At 45.1% G+C, this 11,460-nt stretch overlaps 1 protein-coding gene across 2 annotated transcripts; it reads left to right on the plus strand.

Moving 5' to 3' along the window:
- Nucleotides 1-952: 952 nt before the first annotated feature.
- On the plus strand, nucleotides 953-11,238 carry LOC135537167 (peroxisomal membrane protein PEX13-like). Of its 2 annotated transcripts, none has more exons than XM_064963376.1 (4): nucleotides 953-1,067; nucleotides 1,869-2,644; nucleotides 2,940-3,062; nucleotides 9,574-11,238. In XM_064963376.1, exons 2-4 carry the CDS (start codon nucleotides 1,945-1,947, stop codon nucleotides 9,978-9,980), a joined length of 1,230 nt encoding a protein of 409 aa, XP_064819448.1. In that variant the 5' UTR covers nucleotides 953-1,067; nucleotides 1,869-1,944; the 3' UTR covers nucleotides 9,981-11,238. The 2 variants fall into 2 exon arrangements, with proteins under 2 accessions (XP_064819448.1, XP_064819447.1); XM_064963375.1 differs by lacking the exon at nucleotides 953-1,067 and adding an exon at nucleotides 1,150-1,375.
- Nucleotides 11,239-11,460: the final 222 nt, after the last annotated feature.

Consider the following 11,460-nt stretch of genomic DNA (forward strand, 5'->3'; position numbering starts at 1 on the left):
CATTGTTTCAGCCACCATTACCTCTGGTGTTGCTCTGTTACTCAGGAACGTGTCAAGACCCTCAGAGCCGACCTTCTATTGACTCTGTTGACTCATCAGTAGGAAAGATTTGTTTCTCTTTTGGTCCATTCAACAACAGAGCGATACGAACCTTGTCATGCCTTATTTGAATGGATTTATTGATCATATCTGTTGGAAAAAAAGTTTGGATGTTGCCACACACATACCTACTTGTTAACAAAATTAAGGAAGTTTCCTTTAAAATTATTCATGAATATTATCCTGCCAACCACTACATGAAGACGTTTAAGGAAAACATCAACTCAAATTGCTCCTTTTGTGATGACCACCCAGAAACAGTGAACTGCCACAGAAAACTGTGGCAAGACATCATTAGATTTATAATTGAACACATTTATGAAGATTTTACACTATTGTATAGAGATGCTCTGCTTGGATTCTTTACGTTCGATATAAATAAGCTGAAACATTTTTATGTAATTAATTTAATTATCCTTTTGGCCAAATTTCCTAAACACAAATGTAAATGTACAAACAGAAAAAACACATTTTCTTATCCTGCAAAAAGATATTGAACTGTATTTTAAGACAGTTAAATACTCTACTAACAAAAAATATTTTAGAATTGTAAGTGAATGTATGTCCCTTAAGGTCCTTGTGTAATTGTAATGTGATATTGTACCCCCTAGCTCGATTGTCCATTGTTTAAAATCTATATATACTTGTGTTCCCTCATGTACTTTCTGTATTGATTTGTTGTTTAAAAAAATAAAAAATAAAAGACATGGACAATAAATGTGGTAAATGTTGTATTAGTATTGGTTCTGTCAGTCAAATACACCAATGGTGTTGCGTATTTTCGCTCCCAGTTCTCTCGGTTGAAAAAACTGTCCCACCCCATCTTTGATACTTTAGTTTTATCTCCATCAGCCTCGGGACGACTTGGAACGGAATAATGCAATGGAGACGAAGCCTTCTAGGCTCTACTAATCAACGCCGAAAAGATACAACACAATTGCTGACTTCAGAGTCGTTAAACTTGCCCAGTAAGAATAAAAATACAATATAAAATGCGTTGTAAAAGAAATCCTCTCTGGCGTTATGCTTTTAAACCAATTATGCATTGTTTCAAACGTTTTCCGTATCGTCTTATTGATTATTTTGGTCTGGCACACAGGAGCCAGCCATGGAGCTAGATATGTAGCAATTTGCTAGTTACTACGGGGGAAGTGAAGGGAAAACGGTTAAAAACGGTGTAACTTCAGACAATTTGTACGATGGCATCGCAGCCTCCTCCTAAACCATGGGAAAGGCGGATTCCAGGAGCAACCATGAGTGCACCAGTTAACTATCGGTAAACAAGTTATTGCTTACTTGACGAGTTGTTGTCTATGGACTAACTATGTACGAGTTAGCTAGCTAGCGTTAGCCTCTAATCTAGGCCCTAACTAGGTCGGAGTTTGTTGTTTTGCGTTTGCCTAGCGGACAGAACTAGCTAGATTTCAATATTTGACAATAGTTTAGTATTGGACTGTTATTGGATAATAACTCAACCAAAAGTGCCCACCGAGTTCCAATGTAGTTAGCTACTAACGTTACGTTAACGTCGTTACCTGTAACTGGCATGTCGTTTGTTTTGTTATCTAGCTAAGGTTAGCTAATAGAGACGTAACCCATTGCAACACTCCTAGATTGCTCAGACTTCTCTTTAACTTCGAAACCAAAGGAAACTAGTTTTGAGGCGTTTAAAAAATAAATAATAATAATTACGTTTTGACAACACGAACACGTGATTTAATTGAATTTTCACTGTTTTATAAGTTATGCTGTTCTTTCCAATCCACCAGGTCGACTGACTTTGCCCCACCAGGTCCCTCCACCCCCGGCCTCTCTGGTCCCGCCGGTCCTCCAGTCTTGACCCGCATGGTGCCCCCTGTCCCCCCTCGCCCTGTCCAGTCCATCCAGTCCTACCGTCCCTCCTACGGCTCCTTCCCTGGCTCATCATACAACCCCTATGGTAGCTCCAGCCTCTACGGTGGAGCATACAGCCCCTACAGTCCCTACAGTGGTGGCTATGGCATGGGAGGGGGGCTCGGTGGTGGACTTGGTGGGAGCCTGGGCTACAGCCGCTTCGGCCAAGCCGGTGGTGAAGAAGTGGCGCCCAGTCGGTTTGTCCAACAGGCAGAGGAGAGCAGCCGCGGCGCCTTCCAGTCCATCGAGAGCATCGTCCAGGCCTTCACCTCGGTCAGCATGATGATGGACGCCACCTTCTCGGCCGTCTACAACAGCTTCCGAGCCGTGCTGGATGTAGCCAACCACCTGACACGGTTACGGATGCACTTTACCAAGGTTCTGTCGGCCTTTGCCCTGGTGCGCACCCTGCGCTACCTGTACCGCCGCATACAGAGGATGCTGGGGCTGAGGCGGGACGGTGAGGTGGAGGACCTGTGGGCAGACAGTGAAGGAGCTGTTCTGGCGACCAGAGGTGCTGGAGCCGCAATGGAAGACCCCAGAGCCGGAGCGGTCAAGTCGTGGCCCATCTTCCTTTTTCTGGCCGTTGTCCTAGGAGGGCCCTATCTCATCTGGAAGCTGCTGAGCTCTGCCCAGGGGCCCGAGGAGAGCGGTGAGGCTCCTTACTGTCTGTGTGTGAGCTCTTCTGAATGTCCTTTGTCTCTGACTGCCTGTTTGTTAACCACAGTTTTGCGGCCTCAAACAGATGGGTCAGGGTTTATCTGAACATACACTGCTAATCTGGCTCTGTGTATGCTCATAAGAAAGATGAGTGTGCTAGATACATTTTTTTTGTTTGTTACATTAATCAGCACCTTACCAAAAGGATGTCTTTACATTTTTTACTTCATTAGTATTCCCTACAAGGACTATATAATTACATTTTGATTGATTAAATCCCTATGCAGCCACCAACTGGGCTAGTGGGGAGGATGACCATGTGGTCGCCAGGGCGGAGTATGACTTCACAGCTGCGTCGGAGGAGGAGCTCTCACTGAATGCTGGAGACATGCTCAACCTGGCTCCTAAAGGTAAGAAACTATGAGGAGAGAGGGGGATCCAACCAGCACCCTGCTCTAACCTAGTGTGTCTCAACTCCAGGCCTCCACTACTCCCAACAGCTCACCTGTTTTATTGTAGCCCTGGACACCTCATTCAACTCCAGGCCTCCACTACTCCCAACAGCTCACCTGTTTTATTGTAGCCCTGGACACCTCATTCAACTCCAGGCCTCCACTACTCCCAAGAGCTCACCTGTTTTATTGTAGCCCTGGACACCTCATTCAACTTGTTAGCTAGTCATCAAGCTTTCGATGAGTTGAATCGGCTATGTTTGTCCGTAACTTCACATCGACGTAGTTGAGCGGAGACGAGAGTGGGCGGAGTGTTCCTCTTTACTACATCTAGTCGCTGTCAGTCGATACGAGGAAACGGTCGGTGGTTGTATTAGATTAACATTTATTATAAAGGTGAGGTAAAGGTAAATTTTCATTTTTGCAGGTATCAACTGTCAGCGACTCGATGTAGTCAGAAATACAGTGGTGATGAGACTTGTGGTGTTTGTGCCTGTGAGATGGAGGGCTGCAGTCCAAACCCACTCCGTCCTCGCGCTAGCCACTTCCCTCAGGGGAATCCCTGTCAAACAGATGCAGTTTGATTGCCACCTTAAGTGGAGGTCCAATTCACAAACGTTTCCCCCTCGGCCATCGATTTAGCTCGAGGGAGCGAGTGAACTACTTTGATCACTTTTGGTGTGTTGATATGACCCACAATTCAATGCAAACTGTAGTCACGTGTCAAATTCTGGTGGCCTCGCAGTGTCATTTTAGGCAACATAGCTGAGGTACACTCGGCTGTGACGATGTAAAATGTCATTCATAGGCTGAGGGTTTATGGCTGAGGGCTGTCTACTTTGTGTTTGGACTCCAACCATAGTCTGACTAGTATCCCTAGCAGTTGAAACTCCAATATAGAATAACAACCAAGCTTGTGAACAAAACAATGTAAATAGCCAAGAAAACACAAGGACAAGGGTTTAAGTAAATTAAACTTTTATGCCCGTGTGCAACGCTTCTAAAAATGAACCTGTCATTCACCTCTTCACTTGCAACACCTAGACAGGAAGCGCGAGGCAGAAATGCAGCGCGAGGCAGAAATGCGTTGCACATTTTACAGTGTGCATTCGGTTCAGGTCAGTGAGATGGAGCCATATTCTCTAGAATACCATAGGTGACCCCGTTTTAGGAAACTAGATGTATGTCGCGGGTCACTACTTCACAGGAGAGCCGTTTGATCATAAACTTTTTTTTTATATATAAAGTAAAACGAAATGCGTGTTTTTGGGGGCAGAAATGCAGTCTCAAACGTGAACTTTCATGTACCTTTTAATAACGAAGTTGTATGCCATCTGTAAATACGAATACAATTCTTAAATTAGTGAAGGTAAACGACACAGGACGTCTTGTTTAATGAGAGGAGTTGCAGTCTGCCGTGAAGCGTTCCTCCACGTATACGGATAGAGTCCAGCTACAGTTTCAGATAGAAGTTTCTAATTTTGACGTTAGACGGTTGGCTCGCCAGCTAACATTACGTTTATGATCTGTGTGTAGTAATGTTGCAACCAGTCAGGATGCTCTCGACGGTGCGGCTGTAGGACTTTCTGAGGACCCATGCTAAATCTTTTCAGTCTCCTGAGGGGGAAGAGGTGTTGTCATGCCCTCTTCACAACTGTCTTGGTGTGCTTGGACCATGTTAGTTTGTTGGTGATGTGGACGCTAAAGAACTTGAAGCACTTGACCCGCTCCATTACAGCCCCGTCGATGTGAATGGGGGCGTGTTCGGCCCTCTTTTTCCCGTTGTCCATGATCGGCTCCTTAGGGAGAGAGAGTCTGGCACGACACTACCAGGACTTTGACCTCCTCCCTATAGGCTGTCACATCATTGTCGGTGATCGGGCCTGCCACAGTTGCCGTTAGCAAACTTGATGATGGTGTTGGAGTCGTTCTTGGCCACGCAGTCGTGTGTGTGTGTGAACAGGGAGTGCAGGAGGGGACTAAACACGCACACCTGAGGGGTCCCAGTGTTGAGGAGCATCGTGGCAGATGTTGTTGCCTACCTTTACCACCTGGGGGAGGCCTGTCAGGAAGTCCAGAATCCAGTTGCAGAGGGAGGTGCTCAGTCCCAGGGTCCTTAACTTCTTGTGTCGAGCGATCCGGGATTCTATTTATAGCCTCAAGCTCATTAGCGTAACGCAACGTTAACTATTCATGAAAATCGCAAATGAAATGAAATAAATATATTTGCTCTCAAGCTTATACTTTTGTTAACAACACTGTCATCTCAGATTTTCAAATGAAAAACAGAGCCTCAAAAGTCCTGCTCATTTGCTGGTTGCAGTTTCATCTTGGTTTTGCCTGTAGCTTCTGTTCTGGGGCACTCACAGACAATATCTTTGCAGTTTTGGAAACGTCAGTGTTTTCTTTCCAAAGCTATCAATTATATGCATAGTCGAGCGGCAGCGTAGCCTAGTGGTTAGAGTGTTGGACTAGTAACCAGAAGGTTGCAAGTTCAAATCCCCGAGGTGACAAGGTACAAATCTGTCGTTCTGCCCCTGAACAGGCAGTTAACCCACTGTTCCTAGGCCGTCATTGAAAATAAGAATTTGTTCTTAACTGACTTGCCTAGTTAAATAAAGGTAAAAAAAAATATATATTTTTGTGACAAAATATTGCGCTTAAAACGGACACGTCTTTTTATCCAAAAATGAAATGGCGCCCCCATAACCTGTTAAATCTAACTTGGAGCCCACAAAGCTCATCACTATGGTGTTGAACGCTAAGCTGTAGTCAATGAACAGCATTCTCATGTAGGTGTTCCTTTTGTCCAGGTGGGAAAGGGCAGTGTGGAGTGCAATAGAGATTGCATGATCTGTTGGGGCGGAATGCGAATTGGAGTGGGTCTAGGGTTTCCTGGGATGATGGTGTTGATGTGAGCCATGACCAGCCTTTCAAAGCTCTTCATGGCTACAGAGGTGAGTGCTATGGGGCGGTGGTCATTTAGGCAGGTTACCATTGCGTTCTTGGACACAGGGACTGGTCTGCTTGCAACATGTAGGCAATATATACGGGGTCGGGGAGGGGTTGTATTACGGGGGGAGGGGTTGTATTACGGGGGAGGGGTTGTATTACGGGGGAGGGGGAGTATTACGGGGGGAGTATTGAGGGGGAGTATTACGGGGGAGGGGGAGTATTACGGGGGAGGGGGAGGGGGAGTATTACGGGGTTGGGGTTGTATTACGGGGGAGGGGAGGGGTTGTATTACGGGGGAGGGGTTGTGTTACGGGGGAGGGGAGGGGTTGTGTTACGGGGGAGGGGAGGGGTTGTATTACGGGGGAGGGGTTGTGTTACGGGGTCGGGGGAGGGGTTGTGTTACGGGGTCGGGGGAGGGGTTGTATACGGGGTCGGGGAGGGGTTGTGTTACGGGGGAGAGGGGTTGTATTACGGGGGAGGGGTTGTATTACGGGGTCGGGGGAGAGGGGTTGTATTACGGGGAAGGGGTTGTATTACGGGGGAGGGGTTGTATTACGGGGTGGGGGAGGGGTTGAAATGTCAGTGAAAACACTTTCCGGTGGTCTGTGCATGCTTTGAGTACATGCCCTTGTAATCCGTCTGGCCCCCCGGCCTTGTGAATGTTTAATGGTCTTACACACACACCGGCTACGGAGAGCCTGATCACACAGTTGTCCGGAACAGCTGGTGCTCTCATACATGCCTCAGTGTTGCTTGCCTCAAAGCAATCACAAAAGGCATTTTGCCTGTCTGGTAGGCTCACGTCACTGGGCTACTTGTGGCTGGGTTTTTCTTTGTAGTCCGTGGCAAGCCGTGCCACATCAGACGCGCGTCAGAGCCGGTGAGGTAGTATTGACGCTTTGCCTGTTTGTTCATCTGAGGGTGTACCGGAATTTCTTTTAAGTGTCCGAATTTGTGTCCCGCTCCTTGAGAGCGGCAGGTCTAGCCTTTAGCTCGGTGCGGTAGTTGCCTGTAATCCATGGCTTCTGGTTGGGATATGTACGTACGGTCTCGGTGGAGACAATGTCATAGATGCACTTATTGGTGAGGTGGTATACTCCTCAATGCCATTGGATGAATCCCGGGAACGTATTCCAGTCTGTGCTAGCAAAAAAGTCCTGTAGCTTAGAATCTGCGTCATCTGACCATTTCCATTTTGAGCGAGCCACTGTTCCTCCCTGCATTAGTTTTTGCTTGTAAGCAGGATCAGGAGGATATAATTATGGTCAGATTTGCCCAATGGAGGGTGAGTAAAGGTCTAAAGTAAAAAATAAAATATTTTTAAATCTTTTTTTTTTTTTTATCTGATTGCACATTTGACATGCTGGTAGAGATGAGGTAGAATGGATTTAAGTTTGCCTGCGTTAAGGTCGCCGGCCAAGGTAGCGAAGTGCAAGTATAAATGCGGCCATTTCACTGTAAATGCTGCACGGCCAATTTAGATGTCGGTTTGATGGAGTATTGCAAGATTATCTTGTAATACTTTTTATTGCATCAAATGGTTGTTTTATACAACACAATAGAGGATTCTTATAACTATTGTGTGTGTTCTACTGAGGATGGGAGATAACACTGACAGGAGACTTACAATGTATTTTGGGTGATAAAACCTAAAGAGCATTCCAGAGCATGAGTAAATGTTTCTGTTCTATACCGTACCAGGAAGAGATGGCTCCAGACACTCGTCTCTGCACAATAAACTGTTTTCACAGCAGATACAGTTTGCTGTGAATTATAGGTTTCTTTCATACAAATCTTAACCTTGTGACCCATTCTATATATCTGTTCGTCATGTAGGTTGTAATCTTAGCTAATGAAGACCTTTGTACTTTTCTCTCGGGGGGGGGGCTCACCTAACGGTGATTCGTTGACCAGCTATTGCTATTGCAAAGCTCTCACTAATAAAGATTTAGTTTGTGTAACTCTGACATGTGTTTGTCTGCTCATTTGATCATCCAGAAATGAACCACCACACCATGCAGCATCTTTAAATGTTCATTCTAATGGGTCTATTTGCCCAACGTTAAGAATGACATTCTATTATTTCCATAACCTAAATAATTGGTATATGTGATGCCTAGCGAACCATATCATTGTTTTGAAACCTGGATGTTTTCCATAGCCCTTCCTTTTTAATAGCCTACAGAAACAATCTGTCCATAGAAAAAAAAAATCTAAGATTTCCTGGTATGTCAGTGAAACCAGCATTTCTTCTTCTACTGTCCAAAGGCAGTGAGACACAATCCTATTGCACCTTCAGATATTCCCTCCTTTCTAAGTTCTTGAATATCCATGTCTGTCGCTTTATTAAAAACCGTTGGCATCAGGTGCGTGTTTGAGAACGGTGTTCTCCTGTAACACAGTGGTGCGTTGGAGTGTATCTTACAAGACATCTACCCTTAACACCTTCTCTGTAGTCCGTAGTAGCAGAGTGTTTGGGCTCTGACATGGGGCACGTGGGAGGTTCCCCCAGCCTCACACGCAGGTAGTGCTTAGTTAGGGTGGTTAGAAACGTCACGGATACAACCCACAGACTGTTAGACCTACTCATCCACACACAGAGATATAGGTCTCCCCCCCCAACACACACACACACACACACACACATGCATTAACGGTTTTGACAGCCCACAAGTGTCACACCCCCACACACACGTACGGTGACCATGTTTCACATCAGCCCACGCTTTCTCTCTTTCTGCCTCTCGCTCTCTTTGTGGGTCTCTCTCTATTCAAGGGGATTTATTGGCTTTGGAAACATGTTTTGCATTGGCTAAGCAAGTGAAACAGATAATAAACAAAAGTGAAATAAACAATCAAATGAATAGTAAACATTTATACTCTCTGGATTCTCTCTGAAGCCATCCCTCCTACAGTGTCACCATTGTGATGTCACCACAGGTGGAAATATCAGTGTGTGTGTGTGTGTGTGTGTAACGCAAACTTGAGAAACGAGATTGAGTCAGAACCCTGACAAAGGGGAGGGGGGAGAGAGGAGAATTGACGTAGACTGCAGCCCTGGTAAAACCACAATGACGAGAACAAGGAGGGTAGGGTCCACACTTAGACAATTTACTAGAGTTTGTTTAATTTTGCAGTAGGCCTAGATCAATTAGTTACCAAAGACCTCTTAAATCGATGTTTTTGATTTTCTACTGTGCGTATAACGGTATGATTTATCTACTGCATTGTTGGCCACTTTTTTTCTCATGTGCTCTGGTACCTCAGAGCCCCCTCCTTGTCTCTGCACTCACTTTTGTACCGGCACCTTCTGATTTCTAAATGAAGTACTGCGGTTACCACTATGTTATCGGGGGGAAAGAGTGCTGGAGGCCTTGGGAGGAAGAAAGCTAACACTGTAGCAGGCAGGTCAACAGAACGCCATTCAGAATGGGTTACATACTGAATGTGTTCCTGTTAACTAAGTCTGCTAAATGACCATGTTATATCCTCCCTCTCTCTCCCCTGTGTGCAGAGCATCAACCCAGGGTGCGTGGGTGGCTGCTGGCCAGTGTAGACGGCCAGTCCACAGGCCTCATACCTGCCAACTACGTCAAGGTCCTGGGGAAGAGGAGAGGCAGGAAGCACGCTGAGCTGGAGAGGCTGGCCCAGGTTCAGGCCCAACCAGGCAACCCACTGGGCACCACCCTTCAAGCCCCCCAGCCTAACCTGGCCACTGGCCCAGTGCCAACTGTATCCCCAGGCTTGGTTTCAGGCCTCGGCCCAGCTGAAGCCGTCCCAGTAACTATCCCAGAGGAGCTGCTGGAGAGCGTGTTTAGGGAAACGCCAGCTGGTTCCAGCAGCCTGGGTCTGGGTGTATTGCCCAGCACCACGACAGCTTCAAGCACAGTGCTCACCATACCACAGAAGTTTGACCTGTGATGTCCGACTTTGTGTTTTCCCACGTCTCCGTTGAGGCTGTACGTGGTTTGTTGATGAGCTGTTCTGTAGAGCTCGGTCACGCCCAGCAGTGGGGAAACACTTGATCGACGTCCAGAAGGTGATTCATGTTCACAATACAGTGGCTTTGGTTTGACATTTAATCTGCCTGGAAGCAATTAGTGAGGTTGGTATATGAGGTATTGAGTACCTGGATAAAAGAGAAGTGGTTCTGTCACATCTGGATATGAGTGTTTCCAGGAACACCTTCTTGGTTTGGCTGTCTTGTCAGTGGTTATCTAGACCAACCTATACCTATCCTGTACCGGCCTTGTCAGTACGGTCACACTACGTTTTAGCCCAATAATGAGGCATATTTAAATGTTTTTGATATAGATTTATTTAATTAACAGTGAATGAGTACATTAAGGTCAAATGAAGCACGCTAAGAGATTATGCGAATATTGCATCGTTTGATACTGACGGGACAAAGCCATAAAATTATGTTTCTGCAATTCACCGTTTTGTTCAAAGTTAATGTCAGTGGTTTGAGATTTAAAGATAAATTCATAGAAATAGAAGTTCTAACCCTGGTCATTTGACTGGGACACTCACAATGGCTGCCTGATTGTGACTCAATCATTTCCATGGTATTTTGGAATGTTCTATCAACTGCTGGGTTGCCACGGTAACGTGAAACATTTTATTCAAATGATGCGACGCATACAATGGCATGTATTGTTTCTGTATTGTCAGTTGAGTTGACATCCCAGCCCCAATTGAAGGGTACACTTCCTACTTGTACTTCCTGGCATGGGTCTAGGTTGAAGATGAATCTTTTAACCTAGGCATGGGTACACTGTCTACCAGTCCACCTGTTATGTCATCACTGACTTGGAGACGATTTCTATGGATAAATTACGATCAAGGTTCAGATTTGGTTCTAATGGAAGGATTGACTTGGTTTTTAAATCGGTGTTGATATGGTTGTAAAATGTTTTTGGAAATTTGGAAATGGTCCAACTATATCCTGAATGCTCTGTAAAATGTCCTAAATATTCAAAGTGAAGTTTTGCACTTGGAAAATTTAACTATCCAATATCAAGATATATTAAATCAAGAAGTTTTGTTGAATGCATCAGTGAAATAGTCAGTCCTCATCTTGGTGTGTTTCAGTGGCATTTAAGTCCTCACTCTCCTGAAAAACTGTAATTATGTAAATACAATTATTTTGGAAATAAACATTTTCAAAACCTGAAAAGTGGCCTTTGGCTTTTTCTTACTAAGAAATGAAAAACGTATTATACACATCACATGGCAAAAATGAATTGGTAACTTAATTAACCTGTTTTAGTTTTATATCATTGAATGTTAATTTGTTTTGAAAATGTAATGCGTCCATTATAACGAGGTTAAACACCAAGACTTGTTGCAGTGGAGGGCGATGATGGGGAGGAAGAGGAGGAATGATCATTTTCCTACA

The sequence above is a fragment of the Oncorhynchus masou genome, unplaced genomic scaffold, assembly GCF_036934945.1.
Source record: "Oncorhynchus masou masou isolate Uvic2021 unplaced genomic scaffold, UVic_Omas_1.1 unplaced_scaffold_714, whole genome shotgun sequence".
In the NCBI taxonomy this organism is placed as follows: domain Eukaryota; kingdom Metazoa; phylum Chordata; class Actinopteri; order Salmoniformes; family Salmonidae; genus Oncorhynchus; species Oncorhynchus masou.